The sequence below is a fragment of the Somniosus microcephalus genome, chromosome 1 (assembly GCF_052327205.1).
Source record: "Somniosus microcephalus isolate GS21.2 chromosome 1, FLI_Smic_1.0, whole genome shotgun sequence".
Lineage (NCBI taxonomy): Eukaryota > Metazoa > Chordata > Chondrichthyes > Squaliformes > Somniosidae > Somniosus > Somniosus microcephalus.
The window spans coordinates 222,970,873-222,990,339 of NC_140987.1; the positions used below are offsets into that span (position 1 = coordinate 222,970,873).

A 19,467-nucleotide genomic window follows, 5' to 3' on the forward strand; every position below is an offset into this window, starting at 1 on the left:
TTGTAATTGTATGCTTTCATCTACACTGCCTACAATGCCGCCTATCTTTGTGTCATTGGCATATTTGGATATATGACTTTGTCCGCCATCATCTAAGTTGTAAATAAACACTGTGAATAGTTGAGGCCCCAACACAGATCCCTGTGGGACACCACTAGTAACATCCTGCCAATTTGAATACCTACCCATTATCTCTACTCTCTGTCTCCTGCCGCTCAGCCAATTTCCTAAACGGGTCAATAATTTGCCCTCAATTCCGTGGGCTTCTACCTTAGTTATCAGTCTCGTATGTGGGACTTTATCAATTGCCTTCTGAAAGTCCATATAAATAACATCCATAGACATTCCCCTGTCCACTACTTTAATCACCTCTTCAAAAAATTCAGTCAGGTTTGTCAGGCATGACCTACCTTTCACAAATCCATGCTGGCTCTCTCTGATCAACTGAAAATTTGCGAGGTGTTCAGTCTTGGTATGCTGGCTTCACTAACTTGGGGGGAGTTATATTTATAGTTTTATTTTTAAAAATCTTGATTGCATATTGGGGTTGAATTTTTTCAAAGAAAGCACATGACACTATCTACAGTAGGTAATTTAGTATTCTGTAAGTATGTAGAATTAGTGGAGTTTGAACCTGTGAACCTTTTTAGCAATCACACATAACCCAACATAGTATCCCCATTTATTACAGTTGTGATCACTTTATTTGTTGTAAGTTCATATTCGTCTTGATGTTCCTTCTACAGAGGTCATTGCAGCTGGTCTCATCAATGATATAATAGATAAAGAAGATCCCAATAAAACACTGGAAGCATTATTGATGCCGACTGCCAAATTACAGGGAGTGACGCACTCAATAGCACGCCATTATCAAGATGTCCTTAGGCACACTAAGCAACAGGAATGCAAGGTGAGGCTTCATAATATGTTTGCTTAATTTTGTTAATATTCTTCCATTAAATCCTTTCGCTATAATTGCAAATGTAACAGTAATACTATTTTGGAGATCATTTGTGTTCATACTCAGTCCAACATTTTACAAGGAACAATAATTAATGTTTTATATCCAAAGAGAGTGTTTTTGTTCGTCAGTGGGAATTTTCCAGTGCTTCCAAGGATCCATTTTTGAATCCTTTGGTTCAGTGTTGTGCTATCATAAAGGTGGCAGACTGGCACACTGTTCATACCTTGTTGGGTGTAGCTGAATACTGAAGAGAGTGGTATTCATTAAATGTTAAGGAAAGGATTACAACTGGGACTTCCCTGATCTCTCTTGAGCTGTTGGTATAAGCCCAGATTGTTGTTGTTAAGATATCTATATTTAATTAAGCCACAAGTGAGGCACAAGTTGCAAATTATAAATTCCTATGTCCATCTTGAATAATGGGTTATGTCTATGTAAACTCATTAATATGCAAATCTGGCCATCAAGTTTCCAAATTTTAGAATCATAGAATGGTTACTGCACAAATAGCCATCCAGCCTGTCGAGCCCATGCCATCTCTCTGCAAGAGCACTTCAGCTAGTCACACTCCCCTGCCCTTTCCCCGTAGCCCTGGAATTTTTTTTCCTTCCGGTACTTATCTAATTCTCTTTTGAAAGCCACGATTGAGTCTCCCTTTCAGGCAGTGCATTCCAGAACCTAACCACTCGCTGCATAAAAAAGTTTTCTCTCATGTCGCCTTTGGTTCTTCTGCCAGTCACCTTAAATCTGTGTCCTCTGGTTCTCGACCCTTCTGCCAATGGCAACAGTTTCTCACTATCTACTCTGTCCAGACCCCTCATGACTTTGAACACCTCTCTCAAATCTCCTCTCCACCTTCTCTGCTCTAAGGAGAACAACCCCAGCTTCTCCAGTCTATCCACGTAACTGAAGTCCCTCATCCTTGGAACCATTCTTGTAAATCTTTTCTGCACTCTCTCTAAGGCCTTCATATCCTTCCTAAAGTGCGGTGCCCAGAATTGGACACACTATTCCAGTTGAGGTCGAACCAGTGTTTTATAAAGGTTCATCATACCTTCCTTGCTTTTGTACTCTATGCCTCTATTTATGAAGCCCAGGATCCCGTATGCTTTTTTAACCGCTTTCTCAACCTCCCCTGCCACCTTCAACGATTTGTGCACATATACAGGTCTCTCTGTCATGCACCCCCTTTAGAATTATACCCTTTAGTTTATATTGCCTCTCCTCGTTCTTCCTACCAAAATGTATCACTTCGCACTTTTCTGCGTAAAATTTCATCTGCCATGTGTCCGCCCATTCCACCAGCCTGTCTATGTCTTCTTGAAGTCTATCACTATCCTCCTCACTGTTCACTATACTTCCAAGTTTTGTGTCATCTGCAAATTTTGAAATAGTGCCCTGTACACCCAAGTCTAATTCATTAATATATATCAAGAAAAGCAGTGGTCCGAGTACCGACCCCTGGGGAACCCCACTGTGTGCCTTCCTCCAGTCTGCTAAACAACCGTTCGCTACTACTCTGTTTCTTGTCACTTAGCCAATTTTGTATCCATGCTGCCGCTGTCTTTTTTATTCCATGGGCTTCAACTTTGCTGGCAAGCCTATTACGTGGCACTTTATCAAATGCCTTTTGGACCTCTGTGCAACCTCATCAAAAAACTCAATCAAGTTAGTTAAACACGGGCCCAGAATTTCGGATCGGGGGCTTCCCGCGGGTGCAAGCCCCCGATCTGCACTTAGCTTGCGCGTCGGCCGTTGAGCTGTGGGCCCCCGTGGAATTCCGATCCGGGGCCAGGTCCAGCTGCCGGTGCGCAGTGCTTGCGTATCCCAGGGGCGCAGTTAGTTCAATGCGTCCCCTGGGATCACGTGGGCCATGGGGAGCCAATTGGAGCAGGGAATACTCCATTCATAAGTTTGACCGGAGGTGCTGTCAAGACTTATAAATACTACGGCCCCAAAACATAAGAACATAAGAAATAGGAGCAGGAGTAGGCCAATCGGCCCCTCGAGCCTGCTCCACCATTCAATAAGATCATGGCTGATCTGATCCTAACCTCAAATCTTCTATCACGCTCCATCCCACCCGAACCCATGTGATCTCCTGGGAGAGGCGAAAAACCAGATCAAAAACTCAATGGCCAATTTGGGAGAAAAAATCTGGGAAACTCCTCTCCGACCCATCTAAGCGATCGAAACTCTTCCAGGAGATTATTCTGTCCCTATATTTTCTACAGTACTTACCTTCTGTAAAGGCGATCTCCACCCCAGCCAGGAACAGGAATAAAACCATCTCCTGAAATCTAACACAGAATTAGAACACAAGAAGTAGGAGCAGAACCAGGCTACACGGCCCCTGGGCCCGCTCCACTACCCACAGGGCCATGACCATTCCGAACCTAGACTCGTGTCCAATTTCCTGCCCGCTCCCCGTAACCCTTAATTCCCTTTACTTCTAGGAAACTATCTATTTCTGTTTTAAATTTATTTAATGATGTAGCTTCCACAGCTTTCTGGGGCAGCAAATTCCACAAACCTACCACCCTCTGAGTGAAGAAGTTTCTCCTCATCTCAGTTTTGAAAGAGCAGCCCCTTATTCTAAGATTATGCCCCCTAGTTCTAGTTTCACCCATCATTGGGAACATCCTCACCGCATCCACCCGATCAAGCCCCTTCACAATCTTATATGTTTCAATAAGATCGCCTCTCATTCTTCTGAACTCCAATGAGTAGAGTCCCAATCTACTCAACCTCTCCTCATATGACCACCCCCTCATTCCCGGGATTAACCGAGTAAACCTTCTTTGTACTGACTCGAGAGCAAGTATGTATTTTCTTAAGTATGGACACCAAAACTGTATGCAGTATTCCAGGTGCGGTCTCACCAATACCTTGTATAACTGTAGCAATACCTCCCTGTTTTAATATTCTATTCCCCCTAGCAGTAAAAGCCAACATTCCATTGGCCTTCTTGATCACTTGCTGCACCTGCATACTAACTTTTTGAGTTTCGTGCACCAGGATCCCCAGATCCCTTTGTACTACAGTACTTTCCAGTTTCTTGCCATTAAGATAATAACTTGCTCTATGATTTTTCCTGCCAAAGTGCATAACCTCACACTTTCCAGTATTGTATTCCATCTGCCAAATCTCTGCCCACTTACTTAGCCTGTCTATGTCGCCTTGCAGGTTTTTTATGTCCTCCTCACTCACTACTTTCCCTCCCATCTTTGTATCATCTACAAACTTTGATATGTTACACTCGGTCCCTTCTTCCAAATCGTTAATATAGATTGTAAAGAGTTGGGGACCCAGCACTGACCCCTGCGGAACACCACTAGTTACTGATTGCCAGTCTGAGAATGAACCATTTATCCCAACTCTTTGCTTTCTGTTAGAGAGCCAATGCTCCACCCACACCAGAATATTACCCCCAATCCCGTGATTTTTTATCTTGAGCAATAATCTTTTGTGTGGCACCTTGTCAAATGCCTTTTGGAAGTCTAAATACACTACGTCCACTGGTTCTCCTTTATCCACCCTGTATGTTACTTCCTCAAAGAACTCAAGCAAATTTGTCAAACATGACTTCCCCTTCATGAAACCATGCTGAGTTTGTCCTATTAAATTATGTTTATCCAAATGTCCCGTTACTGTCTCCTTAATAATGGACTCTAACATTTTACCAACCATAGATGTTAGGCTAACAGGTCTATAGTTTCCAGCCTTCTGCCTACTACCCTTTTTAAAAAAGGGTGTTACATTAGCAGTTTTCCAATCTGCCGGGACCTTTGCTGAGTCCAGGGAGTTTTGGGAAAATTATTACCAATGCATCCACAATCCCTACCGCCACTTCCCTCAAGACCCTAGGATGTAAGCCATCGGGTCCAGGGGATTTATCCGGCTTAAGTCCCATTATTTTACCAAGTACCACTTCCTTAGTGATTTTAATCGTATTTAGCTCCTCTTCCCCTAGAGCCCCCTGTTTGTCCAGTGTTGGGATATTCTTAGTGTCCTCTACCATAAAGACTGATACAAAATATTTGTTCAGCGTTATTGCCATCTCCATGTTTCCCACCATTAATTTCCCAGTCTCATCCTCTAAGGGACCAGCTAAGGGTCTTAGCCACCCTTTTTTATATAACTATCGAAACGTTTGCTATCCGTTTTTATATTTTTTGCTAATTTACTTTCATAATCGATCTTCCCTTTCTTAATCAATCTTTTAGTTATTTTTTGCTGTCTTTTAAAGACTTCCCAATCTTCTATCCTCCCACTAGATTTGGCTACCTTATATGCCCTTATTTTTAGTCGGATACTATCCTTAATTACTTAGCCACGGATGGCTATCTTTTCTTTTACACCCTTTTTTCCTCAGTGGAATATATTTTTTTGGAAGTTGTAAAATAACTCCTTAAATGTACACCACTGATCATGTACTGTCTTACCCTTTAATCTATTTTCCCAGTCCACTCTAATCAATTCCGCTCTCATACCTTCATAGTCTCCTTTATTCAAGCTCAGCACGCTTGTTTGAGATCCAACCTTCTCACCCTCTACTTGAATATGGAATTCAACCATGTTATGGTCACTCATTCCAAGGGGATCCTTTACTAGGACATTTTTAATTAATCCTGTCTCATTACACAGGACCAAATCTAAGGTTGCTTGCCCCCTGGTCGGTTCAGTTACATACTGCTCAAGAAACCCATCCCTAATACACTCAATGAACTCATCCTCAAGGCTGCTCTGCCCAATTTGATTTGTCCAGTTAATATGATAGTTAAAATCCCCCATAATTATAGCTGTTCGCTTATTACAAGCCTCAACTATTTCCTGATTAATACTCCGTCCAACAGAGTTGCAACTGTTCGGAGGCCTATAGACTACGCCCACTAGTGTGTTTTTCCCCTTATTATTCCTTATCTCTACCCAAACTGTTTCACTATCCTCCTTTGACCCAATATTATTTCTCTATTATAGTGATTCCTTCCTTTATTAACATAGCCACCCCACCTCCCCTCCCTTCCTGCCTGTCCTTCCTGATTGTTAAATAACCTGGTATGTTTAATTCCCAGTCATGGTCACCCTGCAGCCATGTTTCTGTAATGGCCACAAGATTATACCCATATGTAGTTATTTGTGCCGTTAACTCATTCACTTTGTTATGAATGCTACGTGCATTCAGATAAAGAACTTTCAAATGTTTTGTGACACTTAGTTCCTGTTTTTTCCCCTTTTACTACTTTACCTTTTACTCCATACCTTCTGTCCCTTCCTGACACGTTCTGTTTTTTAATTTCCCCACTGCTACCTAAGTCTATGACCTTCTCCGTTGTCATTTCTGTTATTTGCTCTCTAGAAACCTCCCTCCCCCCCCCCCCCCCCCCCCCCCCACTAATTAGTTTAAAGCCCTCTCTACAGCCCTAGTTATATGATTTGCCAGGACTCTAGTCCCGGCACTGGCCAAGTGGAGTCCATCCCAACGGAACAGCTCCCTCCTGTCCCAGTACTGGTGCCAGTGTCCCAAGAAGCAAAACCCATTTCTCCCACACCAGTCTTTGAGCCACGCATTTAACTCTCTAATTTTATTTATCCTAGCCAAATTTGCTCGTGGCTCAGGTAATAACCCAGAGATTATTGCCCTTGAGGTTCTGTTTTTTAATTTGACCCCTAGCTGCTCATACTCCTTTAACAGAACCTTCTTCCTTGTCCTATCTACGTTGTTTGTACCAACATGGACCACGACAACTGGATCCTCCCCCTCCCACTCCAAGTTTCTTTCCAGCCCAGAAGGGATGTCCTTAACCCTGGCACTGGGCAGGGAACACAGCCTTCGGGACTCCCGCTCTTGACTGCAGAGAACCCTATCTATCCCCCTAATGATACTATCCCCTACCACTACAACATTTCTTTTTACTCCCTCCACTTGAATGGCCCCCTGCACCACGGTGCTGTGGCCAGGTTGCTCATCCGCCCTGCAGTCCCCGCTCCTGCCCTCACAGGGAGTAAGAACCTCAATCCTGCTTGACAAGAGCAAGGGCTGCGGCTCCTTCAACACTACATCCTGGATCCCTGTACCTTCCTTACTCGTAGTCACACCATCCTGTCCCTGACCATGGACTACATCTGCAGTAATTAATTTCATAGGTGTGACCACCTCCTGAAACATAGAGTCCAGGAACTTCCCCCCCTCCCTGATGTGTCGCAGTGTCTGAAGCTCGGTCTCAAGCTCTTTAACATGGAGCTTGAGTTCCTCTAGCAGCAACCACTTATCGCAAATGTAATCACCGTGAGCCTCAATGGGGTCCACCAGCTCCCACATTTCGCAACAGTGACACATCACCTGTTCACCCATATCTGTGTAATTAATTAAATTTCTTATTATTAGTTATGAAGACCCTCTGCCCCGATACAGATGATATTACACCACTATTTAATAGGACTTACCAACTTAAAGGTATAGAAGAGAAGGAAGAGAACCTACCAACCTCCCTCGTGGAAGCTGTCTGGGGGACCTATCTGGTTGAGTTGTCTCACTGCTCCACGTCCGCAGTGTTGGATTAGCCTGAGAGAGGGAAGCAAAACAGAGCAACAAGCACCCCCTCACCTCTCACTTGCCCGAACTCTGCCACTTACCAAACTCTACTTACACTCAATGCGACCGCACTCGGCGCTACCGCACTAAGCCCGCCCCTTTTTATACCCGGATTCTACTTCCGGTTTCAACTCCCCAACAGCTTAATTTACTCTTTTTATAAAAAAAAAATTAAACTTACTTCAAATAATTCACTTTTTTACTCACTAAAATTCAGTAAATGCACGTAAAAGACTTTTTCTGCCACCTAGCAAAGTCTGCTTAAACTCAATGCGATTGCACTCAGCCTGCAGCTCTAAGCCTGCCCCATTTTATACCCGGATTCTACTTCCGGTTTCAACTCCCCAACAGCTTAATTTACTCTAATTAAAAAAAAATTAAATTTTCTGCCGCTTAGCAAAGTCTGCTTAAACTCCATGCGAAGACACTAAATCTTCAAATAAATTTTTTTTTAAATCACATTTTTTAAATAAACTATAAATTACATGAAATAACTTTTAAACAATAATTTAAATTTTTGAAAAAAATATTTTTATTTTCTAACGGGGCTAAAAATAAACTTACCTTGCTTTAAAGTATTTAAAAATAATAAACCTGTGGAAAAAGTTTTAATTTTAATTACCTTCACTTCACTTCACCTTCACTTACCTTGTTTTTAAAAAAAAAAAAAAACAGGCCTTACGCCAGCTTTTTACATTTCTAACTTCTGCAGGCTTACCTTCCCGGGGAAATCTGTTTTTAAAAAAAAAAAAAAACGAAGTTCGATGCGCACGCGCAGCCTCTCGTGAGTTCGACCTCTGAACCCCTGCTTTCAGGGGAACGGAAGTGCTGGTTTCCCACTCATGCGCAGTGCATGCAGGAAACCGGCACTTCCATTGGGCCCACGGGTGAGTACCCTGTGTGTACTCACCTGTGGAGACCCGAATTTCTGGGCCACGATTTGCTTTCAACAAATCCGTGCTGGCTTTCCTTAATTGCTCCACACTTGTCCAAGTGACTGTTCATTTTGTCCCGGATTATCGTTTCTAAAAAGCTTCCCCACTACCGAGGTTAAACTGACTGGCCTGTAGTTGCTGGGTTTATCCTTACACCCTTTTTTGAACAAGGGTGTAACATTTGCAATTCTCCAGTCCTCTGGCGCCACCCCCGTATCTAAGGAGGATTGGAAGATTATGGCCAGTGCCTCCGCAATTTGCACCTTTACTTCTCTCAGCATCCTAGGATGCATTCCATCCAGTCCTGGTGACTTATCTACTTTAAGAACAGCCAGCCTTTCTAGTACCTCTTTATTAATTGTTATCCCATCCAGTATCTCGACTACTACCTCCTTTCTCCGACGTTAGCAGCATCATCTTCCTTTTTAAAGACATATGCAAAGTACTCATTTAGTACCTCAGCCATTCCCTTTGCCTCCATGCGTAGCTCTCCTAATCAGCCCCACCCCTCCTCTTACTACCCGTTTACTATTTATATGCCTATAGAAGACTTTTGGATTCCCTTTTGATGTTAGCTGCCAATCTATTCTCATATACTCTCTCTTTGCCCCTCTTATTTCCTTTTTCACTTCCCCTCTGAACTTTGTATATTCAGCCTAGTTCTCACTTGTATTCTCAACCTGATATCTGTCATACGCCCCCTTTTTCTGCTTCATCTTACTCTCTATCTTTTTCATCATCCAGGGAGCTCTGGCTTTGGTTGCTCTACCTTTTCCCCCTCGTGGGAATGTACCTCGATTGTATCTGAACCAACTCCTCTTTAAAGGCTGCCCATTGTTCCATTACAGTTTTGCCTGCCAATCTTTGATTCCAATTTACCAGGGCCAGATCGATGCTCAACCCACTGAAATTGGCTGCCTTCCAATGAAGTATTTTTACTCTAGATTGCTCCCTGTCCTTTTCCATAGCTAATCTAAACTTTTATGATTTTTCTGAATTTTTTTCAGTGCTTGAAACTTTTTTAAATTACATATTTCACAATGATGTGATTACATTTATCATCTGAATTGTCTTTTGTGTCTCTTGATGCTTTCATTAAAAGTTTTTCTTGAAGGTATCAGACCCTCCCAAATGGCTGGCCTTGGATTTGATATTTATGCCTAGAGTGGTGATGCTGAGCTGGATTTGGATTGTGTGGGCTGAGCTTGTGCAGAGGACCTAATTTCCGGTGTGCGTGCGTGAGAAGGAGAGGCACATTAGGGTTAGAGAGAGTCCTGTTTGCAGTTTAATGAACTAAATGGTACAACTATAAAGGGGTTACAGGAAGAGACCTGGGGGTACATGTACACAAGTCTTTGAAGATGCCAGGACAAGTTGAGAAGGCTGTTAAAAAGGCATGTGGGATCCTTGGCTTTATAAATAGATGCATACAGTATAAAAGCAAGGATGTTATGCTAAACCTTTTATAAAACACTGGTTAGGCCCCAGCTGAAGTATTGTGGCCAATTCTGGGCGCCACACTTTGGAAGGATGTCAAAGCCTTTGAGAAGATGCAGAGGAGGTTTCCTCGAATGGTACCAAGGATGAAAGACTTCAGTTACGTGGCGAGATTAAAGAAACTGGGGTTGTTCTTCCTAGAGCAGAGATGGTTAAGGATTTTGACGGAGTAAATAAGGATAAACTCCAGTGACAGAAAAGTCGGTAACCAGAGGGGACAGACTTAAGGTAATTGGCAAAAGGACCAGAGGTGAAATGAGGGGAAAATATGTTTACGCATTGAGTTATAATGATCTAGAATGCACTGCCTGAAATGGTGGTGGAAGCAGATTCAATAATAACTTTCAAAAGGGAATTGAATAAATACTCGAAGGGGAAGAATTTGCAGGGCTATAGGGAAAGAGCAACAGAGTGGGACTAATTGGATAGCTCTGTCAAAGAGCCAGCACATGCATGATGGAACGAATGATGACCTGCTGTGCTGTATCAATCTATGATTCTATGACAATTCTGTTTTTTTTTTTAAAAAGTTGAATTCTGAAACCAATTAATCTATCTCACTTTTTTGTGGACAGTTAGAAATGGTCAGTGCTAATTGCTTGCATCTGGAGATTAGTTTTCTAGCATAGAGCTGGCATAGCTACACTGGGCAGAATAGTTGCCGTCTATTATATGGTTCTGTAATGAAGGAGGCATTTCTTTCAACAGGATTTAAGCCCACATCCCATATGTGAAAACACATTGGCCTGGGATTTGCAGTAGTAATAACGGTGAGGCTGTCGGCGCTCGCCTTTATTACTGGGCAAGACTGACAGCAACTTCTGGTGTCCGCACATGCGGAGTTAAACGCGGAAAGCCGGAAGTTGCTGTCAGTGATTCCCTGCTCCTCCACAGGCTGCGCTGATGCAACACAGAAATCACTGAGATGTGAAATTAAACTAAATACCCACTATTCTCGCTCTAAAGATCAATGAAAAACTTGAGCCATGTTCAGTCAGGCATACTAAATCATAATTACTGCTGAGCAAACTCTCTCTAGCCCTGAAAAATTAATTTTACAAGTATGGAGTCTCATTCCCTCAGAAGAAAATTAAAATGTTGCCAATTTAAAAAAATTAAAATTAAAATATATTAAAATTTTGTTTTGCTATTTAAGTTTCTCCCTTAATCCCATGTTATGTCCCAATCTTTATTTTTCTTTCTGTACAATGATTTAAATGTAATTTATATTTCCTGCTTTTTACTTCCTGCTTTGTCATCTGTGAATTCTTCAATCTTCAGGAACCCTCATAACATTCAAGAAGCATTTGGATGAGCACTTGAAATGCCATTGCATACAAGGCTATGGACCAAATGTTGGAAAATGGGATTAGACTGGACAGGGATTGATGGTCAGCGCAGACACGATGGGCCGAAGGGCCTCTTTCTGTGCTGTATAACTCTATGACTCTATGATTGGTTAATCAGCCTCCCTGCTCCCTGCCCTGTTGTTGGCTGCCACAGATCCCCTGCAGAAGGAGCTGAATTCAAACTGACATTGGAAAAGAGGAAGTCTACTCTCTAGAGCTCACTAAAACTTTGTGGTCACCATTTTTCAAGGTGAACGGCAAGTGCTGTTCCTTCACCGCTGACCACAAAATCCGGGCCATTATTCTATGTCGCTTTGCTCTAAGTCCTTTGTTAAACTTTTAAAAAGCAATTGGTGGGGATACATTGCTATTCTCATAGGGCTGAGACAACTGCACCATAAAGTTATTGCCATTTCATGGCACTGAGGTTTTGTAGGGTTTTGCACTGTGGCGAAATAGTGCTATTAATCTAAGTGCCAGTAGAGGCCATAATACACCCAGTGGAACTTTCCAACATGTATTGCAATCTCTCGTTATATAAACATTAACTCTCATATTGCCATCACTGCTGTTTCTCTGCCATCTTTTAATTGATCCCACATATTGCACCAGTTTAAATCTAAAGAAAGATGATATGATGTGACAGCTTGGTGGAGTTAATTGCACTGTTGCCTTTGAGCCAGAATGCTATAGATTTGAGCCCCCACCTCGATTTTAGCACATATTCTGGGCTGATACTGTGGTACTATCTCTGGTGGGTGAAATACGTAGCCCTTGATCTGCACCACCTTGTGTGGCATGTTTGAGACCCATAACTCAGTGGAGTGGGAAACTCAAAACCTGTGATGGCTTTTAGAATTCATTTGCTTATGTGCAACATCAAATACAAGAGCTGTATGATCATGATTTAACTTTTCAGGGCATTTCAGGTTTATAAAAGTACAGTTATTAAGTAAAAGGTGATATAATTTATTCATGGTTTATACCCAAGTAATAGCACAAATACTGCATTTATGTTGTGGTTAGTCTTTGAATCACCATGTGAAATATATATTGCAAAACATTAGGTTTACGAAAAAAAAACTTTTAAACGTGAGATGACGGGAAAATCTGTAAATGCTAACAATTGGGGGAAAAATGCTGGAAAAAGCTTAACTGAGGAATGCTGAGGAAGTCTACATAAAATTAAAAATAGCTGTTAAATATAAAATCTTAGTATATTGAACTGTTTTAAAAAAAAAAAAAAGTATATATTGAACTGTTTTTTAAAAAAAAAAGTAAAAATAATTTTAGCTCTGAACTTTGAATTCAGTTGTGACCATCTCTTCAAACTCTAACAAAAATGTTACATTTTAAAAAATCTAGAGCACTTCAAGGATCATACTGACATTGATTTCAAGATTAAAAATCTTCTGTTCTAAATGCAGCCCAAGGCCCTGTAAATAAAGCAAGTGCTGAAATGTTTCTCTTATTTTGCAGTACTGGGAGCTATTTTTTCTCCTTTTCTTTCTCTGCTTCAAGGGGATGACTTCTGCTGGGCATGGTTCCATGGCAATATTTGACCAAAGTGATCATTTCATATGTGTACACCTGAATGTTGACCGGCTAATCGACTGTGATAGTCATCATAACCGGCCCTCATCCAGTGTCTACATGTTCAAGTCCAATGGGCATTACCGGATAGCAACCAGAAGAATTGTGACTTCTTTTAAAACCCCTTCCTCCTTGTTGGGCGCATGGAGATCAACTGTAGTGCTCCAATGCACTGATGATTCTTTCTGTAGAAGGTGGTTAGATGTGGAATTCGCTGCTGAAAACCATTGTTGAAGTAGTGGAGTCGATAAAATGTTAAAATGGAATTTAGATAATTGCTTGAAAAAGAGGACGATGTGGAGATCGGGCAGAAGTGCCAAATGGCAGATTTCTGTGTTGTAACATTCTGTGACTGAGAGAGACCAACTTAGCATTTAGCTTCCTGCTCTCTTCTGCTTGGTCAGCACACCATGTCGTGATACATGTTGGTACCAACGACGTAGCTAAAAAAAGGGAAGAGGTCCTACAAGTAGAATTTAGGGAGTTAGGAGCCAAGCTAAAAAGTAGGACCTCGAAGGTAGTAATCTCTGGATTACTACCAGTGCCACGTGCTAGTAAGAGTACAGAGAACAGGATAGTTAGGCTAAATACGTGGCTTGAGCAGTGGTGTAAGAGGGAGGGTTTTAAATTTTTGAGGCATTGGAACCAGTTTTGTGGTAGGTGTGACCTATACAAAAGGGACGGTCTACACCTGTGCAGAGATGGAACTGATGTTCTCGGGGTAATTTTTGATAAAGCAGTTCGGGAGCATTTAAACTAGTATGGCAGGGGGCTAGAAACCTATGTAGTGAAATAGAGGAAAGTGAAAGGCAGACAGAAATAAATGGTAAAAGGGTGAGGAACAAAAAACAAAGGGCCAAACTAATTCATAAAAAATGTGAGCATAAAAAAAGCCTGAGGGTTTTATACCTTAATGCGAGAAGCATCAGGAACAAGGTAGATGAATTAGCTGTGGAAATAGAGGTTAATAATTATGATCTAATTGGGATTACGGAAACATGGTTGCAGGGTGAGCAGGGCTGGGAGCTTAACATACAGGGGTATTCAGTATTTAGGAAGGATCGACAAAAAAGAAAGGGAGGAGGGGTAGCATTGCTAGTAAAAGAGGGGATAAATGCAATTGAAAGGAAGGATATTAACTCAGTTAATACAGAATCTATATGGGTGGAGCTAAGAAATAGCGAGGGGCGAAAAACATTAATAGGAGTGGTATATAGGCCTCCAAATAGTAAAATAGAGGTTAGGGAGGGCATCACGAGGGAAATTAGAGAAGCGTGCAATAAGAGCACAGCTGTCATCATAGGTGACTTTAACTTACATATAGATTGGACTAGCCTAATCAGTAAAAATAATGAGGAGGAGGAATTCCTTGAGTGTTTAAGGGATGGTTATCTGGATCAATATGTCGAGGAACCAACTCGGGAACAGGCTATATTGGACTGGGTACTGTGCAATGAGAAGGGACTAATCAGTAATCTTGTTGTACGGGGACCCTTGGGTCAGAGCGATCATAACATGATCGATTTCTCACTCGAAATGGAGAGCGAAGAAATTGACTCAGAGACTAAGGTCCTGAATTTAAACAAGGGGAATTATGATGCCATGAGACGGGAACTGAGTAGGTCTGATTGGACAACGTTCCTGAGAGGACTGGAGGTAGATAAACAATGGCAAACATTTAAAGATAGAATGACAAAATTGCAAAAATTGTTTATACCAATCTGGCATAAAAGGAAATCTAAAAAGGTGACTCAACCGTGGATAACAGGGGAAATTAGAGACAGCATAAAATCCAAAGATAGGGCGTATAAAATAGCCAAAAAAAGCGCCAGAGCGGAAGATTGGGAACAGTTTAAGATAGAGCAAAGGAGGGCAAAGGGCATGATCAAGAGGGGCAAAATAGCTTACGAAAACAAGCTGGCGGAAAATATAAAAACTAACTCCAAAAGCTTTTATAAATATATCAAAAGGAAAAGACTGGTGAAAACCAAAGTTGGTCCATTGCAGTCAGATACGGGGGAATATATAATGGGAAATAAGGAAATGGCAGATCAACTAAATGCATACTTTGGGTCAGTCTTTACGAAGGAAGACACAAAAAACCTCCCTGGGATATCGGGAAAAATAGGGACATTGGCAAAGGAGGAACTGACGCAAATCAATATCTCTAAGGATATGGTGTTAAGGAAGCTAAAGGGATTGAAGGTGGACAAATCCCCAGGGCCTGATAACATGCATCCTAGGGTACTGAAGGAGGTGGCCCTAGAGATAGCGGATGCACTAAGGATGATTTTTCAGAATTCATTAGACTCGGGAACAGTGCCGATGGATTGGAGGGTAGCTAACGTTACCCCACTATTCAAAAAGGGGGGTAGGGAAAAAGCAGGTAATTACAGACCTGTAAGCCTTACATCAGTTGTGGGCAAAATGCTGGAGTCCATCATTAAGGATGAAATAGCGGAGCACTTAGCAAATGGGGACAGGATAGGACAGAGTCAACATGGATTTACAAAGGGTAAATCGTGCTTGACTAATCTATTGGAATTTTTTGAGGGAGTAACTGGTAGAATAGATGGGGGAGAGCCAGTAGATGTGGTGTACCTGGACTTCCAAAAGGCCTTCGATAAGGTCCCACATAAAAGATTAGCATGGAAAATTGAGGCTCATGGGATAAAGGGGAAAGTTTTGGCGTGGATAGGGAACTGGCTGTCAGATAGAAAACAGAGAGTTGGAATAAACGGCTCATTTTCTGAATGGCAGGCAGTAACAAGTGGGGTACCACAGGGATCTGTCCTGGGCCCCCAGCTGTTCACAATTTACATTAATGACCTGGATCAGGGAGTCGGATGCAGCATTTCCAAATTTGCAGACGACACTAAACTAGGAGGTGGGGTGGGCTCAGAGGAAGAGACCAGGAAGCTCCAGAGCGATTTGGACAGACTGGGCGATTGGGCGGATAAATGGCAGATGCACTATAATGTGGACAAGTGCGAAGTTATCCAGCTTGGGTGCAGGAACGGGAGGGCAAATTATTATTTAAATGGCAATAGATTGGGAGAGGGGGAAGTACAGAGAGACCTGGGTGTTCTTGTACACCAGTCACTGAAGGCGAGCATGCAGGTGCAACAGGCGGTCAAGAAGGCAAACGGTATGCTGGCCTTCATAGCAAAAGGGTTAGAATACAGGAACAGGGATACCTTGCTGCAGCTGTACAGGGCACTGGTGAGACCACACCTCGAGTACTGTGTACAGTTTTGGTCGCCTCATCTGAGGAAGGATGTTCTTGCCATGGAGGGGGTGCAGCGGCGATTCACCAGGCTGATACCAGGAATGGCGGGAATGACCTATGAGGAGAGACTATGTAGTTTAGGGATGTACACACTGGAGTTTAGAAGATTGAGAGGGGACCTCATAGAAGTGTATAAAATTCTGACAGGTCTAGACAGACTGGATGCAGAAGGAATGTTTCCCTTGGCGGGTGAGAACAGAACTAGAGGACATAATTTAAGGATAAGGGCTAAACCATTTAGGACAGAGATGAGGGGGAATTTCTTCACTCAGAGAGTGGTGAACCTGTGGAACTCATTGCCACAGAGGGCAGTGTACGCCAGCTCATTAAATATATTTAAGAGGGAATTAGATATATTTCTACGGGCAAAAGGGGTTAAGGGTTACGGAGAGAAGGCGGGGACGGGATACTGAATTAAAGGATCAGCCATGATCTCATTAAATGGCGGAGCAGGCACGAAGGGCCGAATGGCCTACTCCTGCTCCTATCTTCTATGTATCTATGTATCCACTGAGGCAACAGCTGGAGCTCAGCAACCATATATTCACATCCTTTAATGCACAATGAGGAACAAACTTTTGTAACTTGCTCGAGGGGCTGAATGGCCTATTCCTATTCCGATGTTCATATTTTCTCATTCTGAAGATTGTGATTTTTACCTTGAATAGGAATACATATAGTAGTACAGAAATGGATTGAGGCAACTGTTTATACTCAAACACAAAGCAGTAAGATACAGAGGATAAAAGTTATCTTTTATATAATCCTCTTCAAAATGATGATCAGAAGAATTATGTTATTGGGGGTAAAGCAAAACACAAAGATAATCAAAACTATGATAGCAATTTTAACGTAGCCAATCCATCTTTGGTCATACCTGTATAGTTTTGTGATTACAAGGAGGTAGCAGCAAGAAGTAATAATGAGAGCCATAAAACCACACAACATGTAGAATGTCAGGTAGTAATAGAAAACATTGGTGTTCTGCATTTCTGTACGCAATACTTAACGGCAGCTAGTGATTTTGAGTTCTTGGTTAAAATAAAAATAGGTTTGCTTCAAAAGCAGAATTGGCAGTGTGAAAAAAATTGCAATTGGCCAAAAACAAGACAGATATACACTACAAAGTTTTTGTTTGGTAGATCTTTGTAGAGAAATGGATGAATAATGGTCAGGTAACGATTGCTGCTGATGCACATGAGGAGAAAAATAGAGCAGTATGTATTCCCACAGAAAAAAGTAGCAACTGTGGCACTTTTTTTACCCCGAACACTCACTTATTACCATTTAGATGGTAGTGTATTTTGAAAGTTATACTTCTATGAGGAGCAAATCTAACGGCAGATTTAGGCTGAAAATGGCAGTGAGTATTGTGCTGATTTTTAAGCAAAGCATCCATACAGAGATGACATTGGATGGAATCCCCAGAACAAAAGCTGTTAAGTAAACAGCTGGTATGAAGATGGAGCACAATTTGCTACGGAAATATTCTTTACTGGCATTGCTTACACCAAGCAGAGGTAACTGCAATCCAGGAGTAGATTCATAAGAATAATCAACAAATGCTTTTGGTGCCAGTCTAGTTTTTGAGTCTAAAAAGAACAAATGTATATCAGAACGGTACAAACTTTAAGATTTTTAAGTAAAAAAAAAAATGAATACTGTACGACGTGGAGTTTGTAAATCATTGTGGAGAATATTGCATATTAAAAAATTCAGTGGTTGATATTACATGAATCTGCTTGGAGGGGACATCCCTATATATGCAGTTACTCTAAGGATAACCAGATTTGGTATGGAGAAGAAAACAGTAATCTTGGTAACTCCTTGTAGAGTTGCTGAGGAAAATCTAGCTTTCCGGTGTATTCAAAATAAGTACCCAGTAGCCCATAGTTATTCCTTATGAACAGGTACTGTTAGAAGTGGGAAGTAAAATGTGGTACAAAGCATGGCCCGAGGACGTGGAAGTTGTATATTTTTATTTATTATCTTCGTATTCTGGAAAGCTTTACCCTTGCAGTTCACAATGATAATTTGAACAGGTTCTCTTCTGATCTGGAGGTTAACTTTTTAACTCCTTTGGCAGGTGATATTCTGGATGTTCTTGAGTTGCAGGACTTGCTGTCACAAGATGCATCACTCACCTCATAGTTTATGGGCAGGCCAAACCTGTTGGGAAGAGTATTCAGATCTGAGATTGAAGCATAAATCTTTTGTTCATTTAGTAATGAGTGTCTGGGATATGATTCTTGTTCTTCACAGACTCTGAGCTAGCCTGCTTACGCTCACCTCAAGTTCTGCATTTTGGAAACTATTGGACTTCTTCCTTTCATTTTATCATGCAGAGAAGTGAACCTCATGTTTCAGTGGTTGACCAACCCATTACTTTAGCAGTGTAATGGGACAATTAATGGACCACATCCCCAAGGTGTTTGCTTACGGTAGTTTCAAACATCATTTGTGTAAAGAGGCTACAGTGCCTTTTACATCTCATTGCATTCTTCCTCTCTGAAGAGACAATATCACTGTGCTGATGCTTGCGAAGAAATTTTTTATATTGGCGTCTAGGCAATTTTATGGTTTGGTAAAAGATCTTCATGTGAACTCATTAGCAAGCGATAATGGCTAAATAAATATAATTTGTTTGTTACGTAACTCTTTGGCTAGTTGTGGCTCAGTTGGTAGCACTCTTGCCTCTGAGTCAGAAGGTTGTGGGTTCAAGTTCCACTCCAGAGACTTGAGCACAAAAATCTAGGTTGACACTCCAGTGCAGTGCTGAGGGAGTGCTGCACTCAGAGGTGCCATCTTTTGGAGGAGATGTTAAACCAAGGCTCCGTCTGTTCTCTCTCAGGTGGGCCCAGAAGATCCCATGTCACTATTTTGAAGAGCAGAGGAGTTATCCCTGGTGACCAATATTTATCCCTCAATCAACATAACTAAAAAAAAAAAAAAAAAATTATCTGGTCATTATCACATTGCTGTTTGTGGGAGCTTGCTGTGTGCAAATTGACTGCCACGTTTCCTACATTACAACAGTGACTGCACTTCAAAAATTACTTTTACCTTAAAGCGCCTTGGGACATCCAATGGTCATGAAAGGCGCTATATAAATGCAAGTCTTTTTTCTTTAGTTGTGGACTGTTGATTTTGAGCCTCTTTTACATTGGCATGTGTTTAATTCTGATTCCAGGAGACCAGTGGCTCAGGGCTGGCTCCCCCAGTTTACACTACTATTTCCAGTTCCT

The 19,467-nt window shown here is 41.7% G+C and overlaps 1 protein-coding gene across 4 annotated transcripts in view; it reads left to right on the forward strand.

The window, feature by feature from the left end:
* iqgap2 (IQ motif containing GTPase activating protein 2) overlaps positions 1 to 19,467 on the forward strand; it is a 385,400-nt gene that overhangs the window by 241,275 nt on the left and 124,658 nt on the right. For all 4 annotated transcript variants that reach the window (XM_085990677.1, XM_085990687.1, XM_085990695.1 and 1 more), the window contains one exon: positions 747 to 910. In XM_085990677.1, the coding sequence (XP_085846803.1) occupies positions 747 to 910 (164 nt within the window). The remainder of the gene's footprint in view (positions 1 to 746; positions 911 to 19,467) is intronic.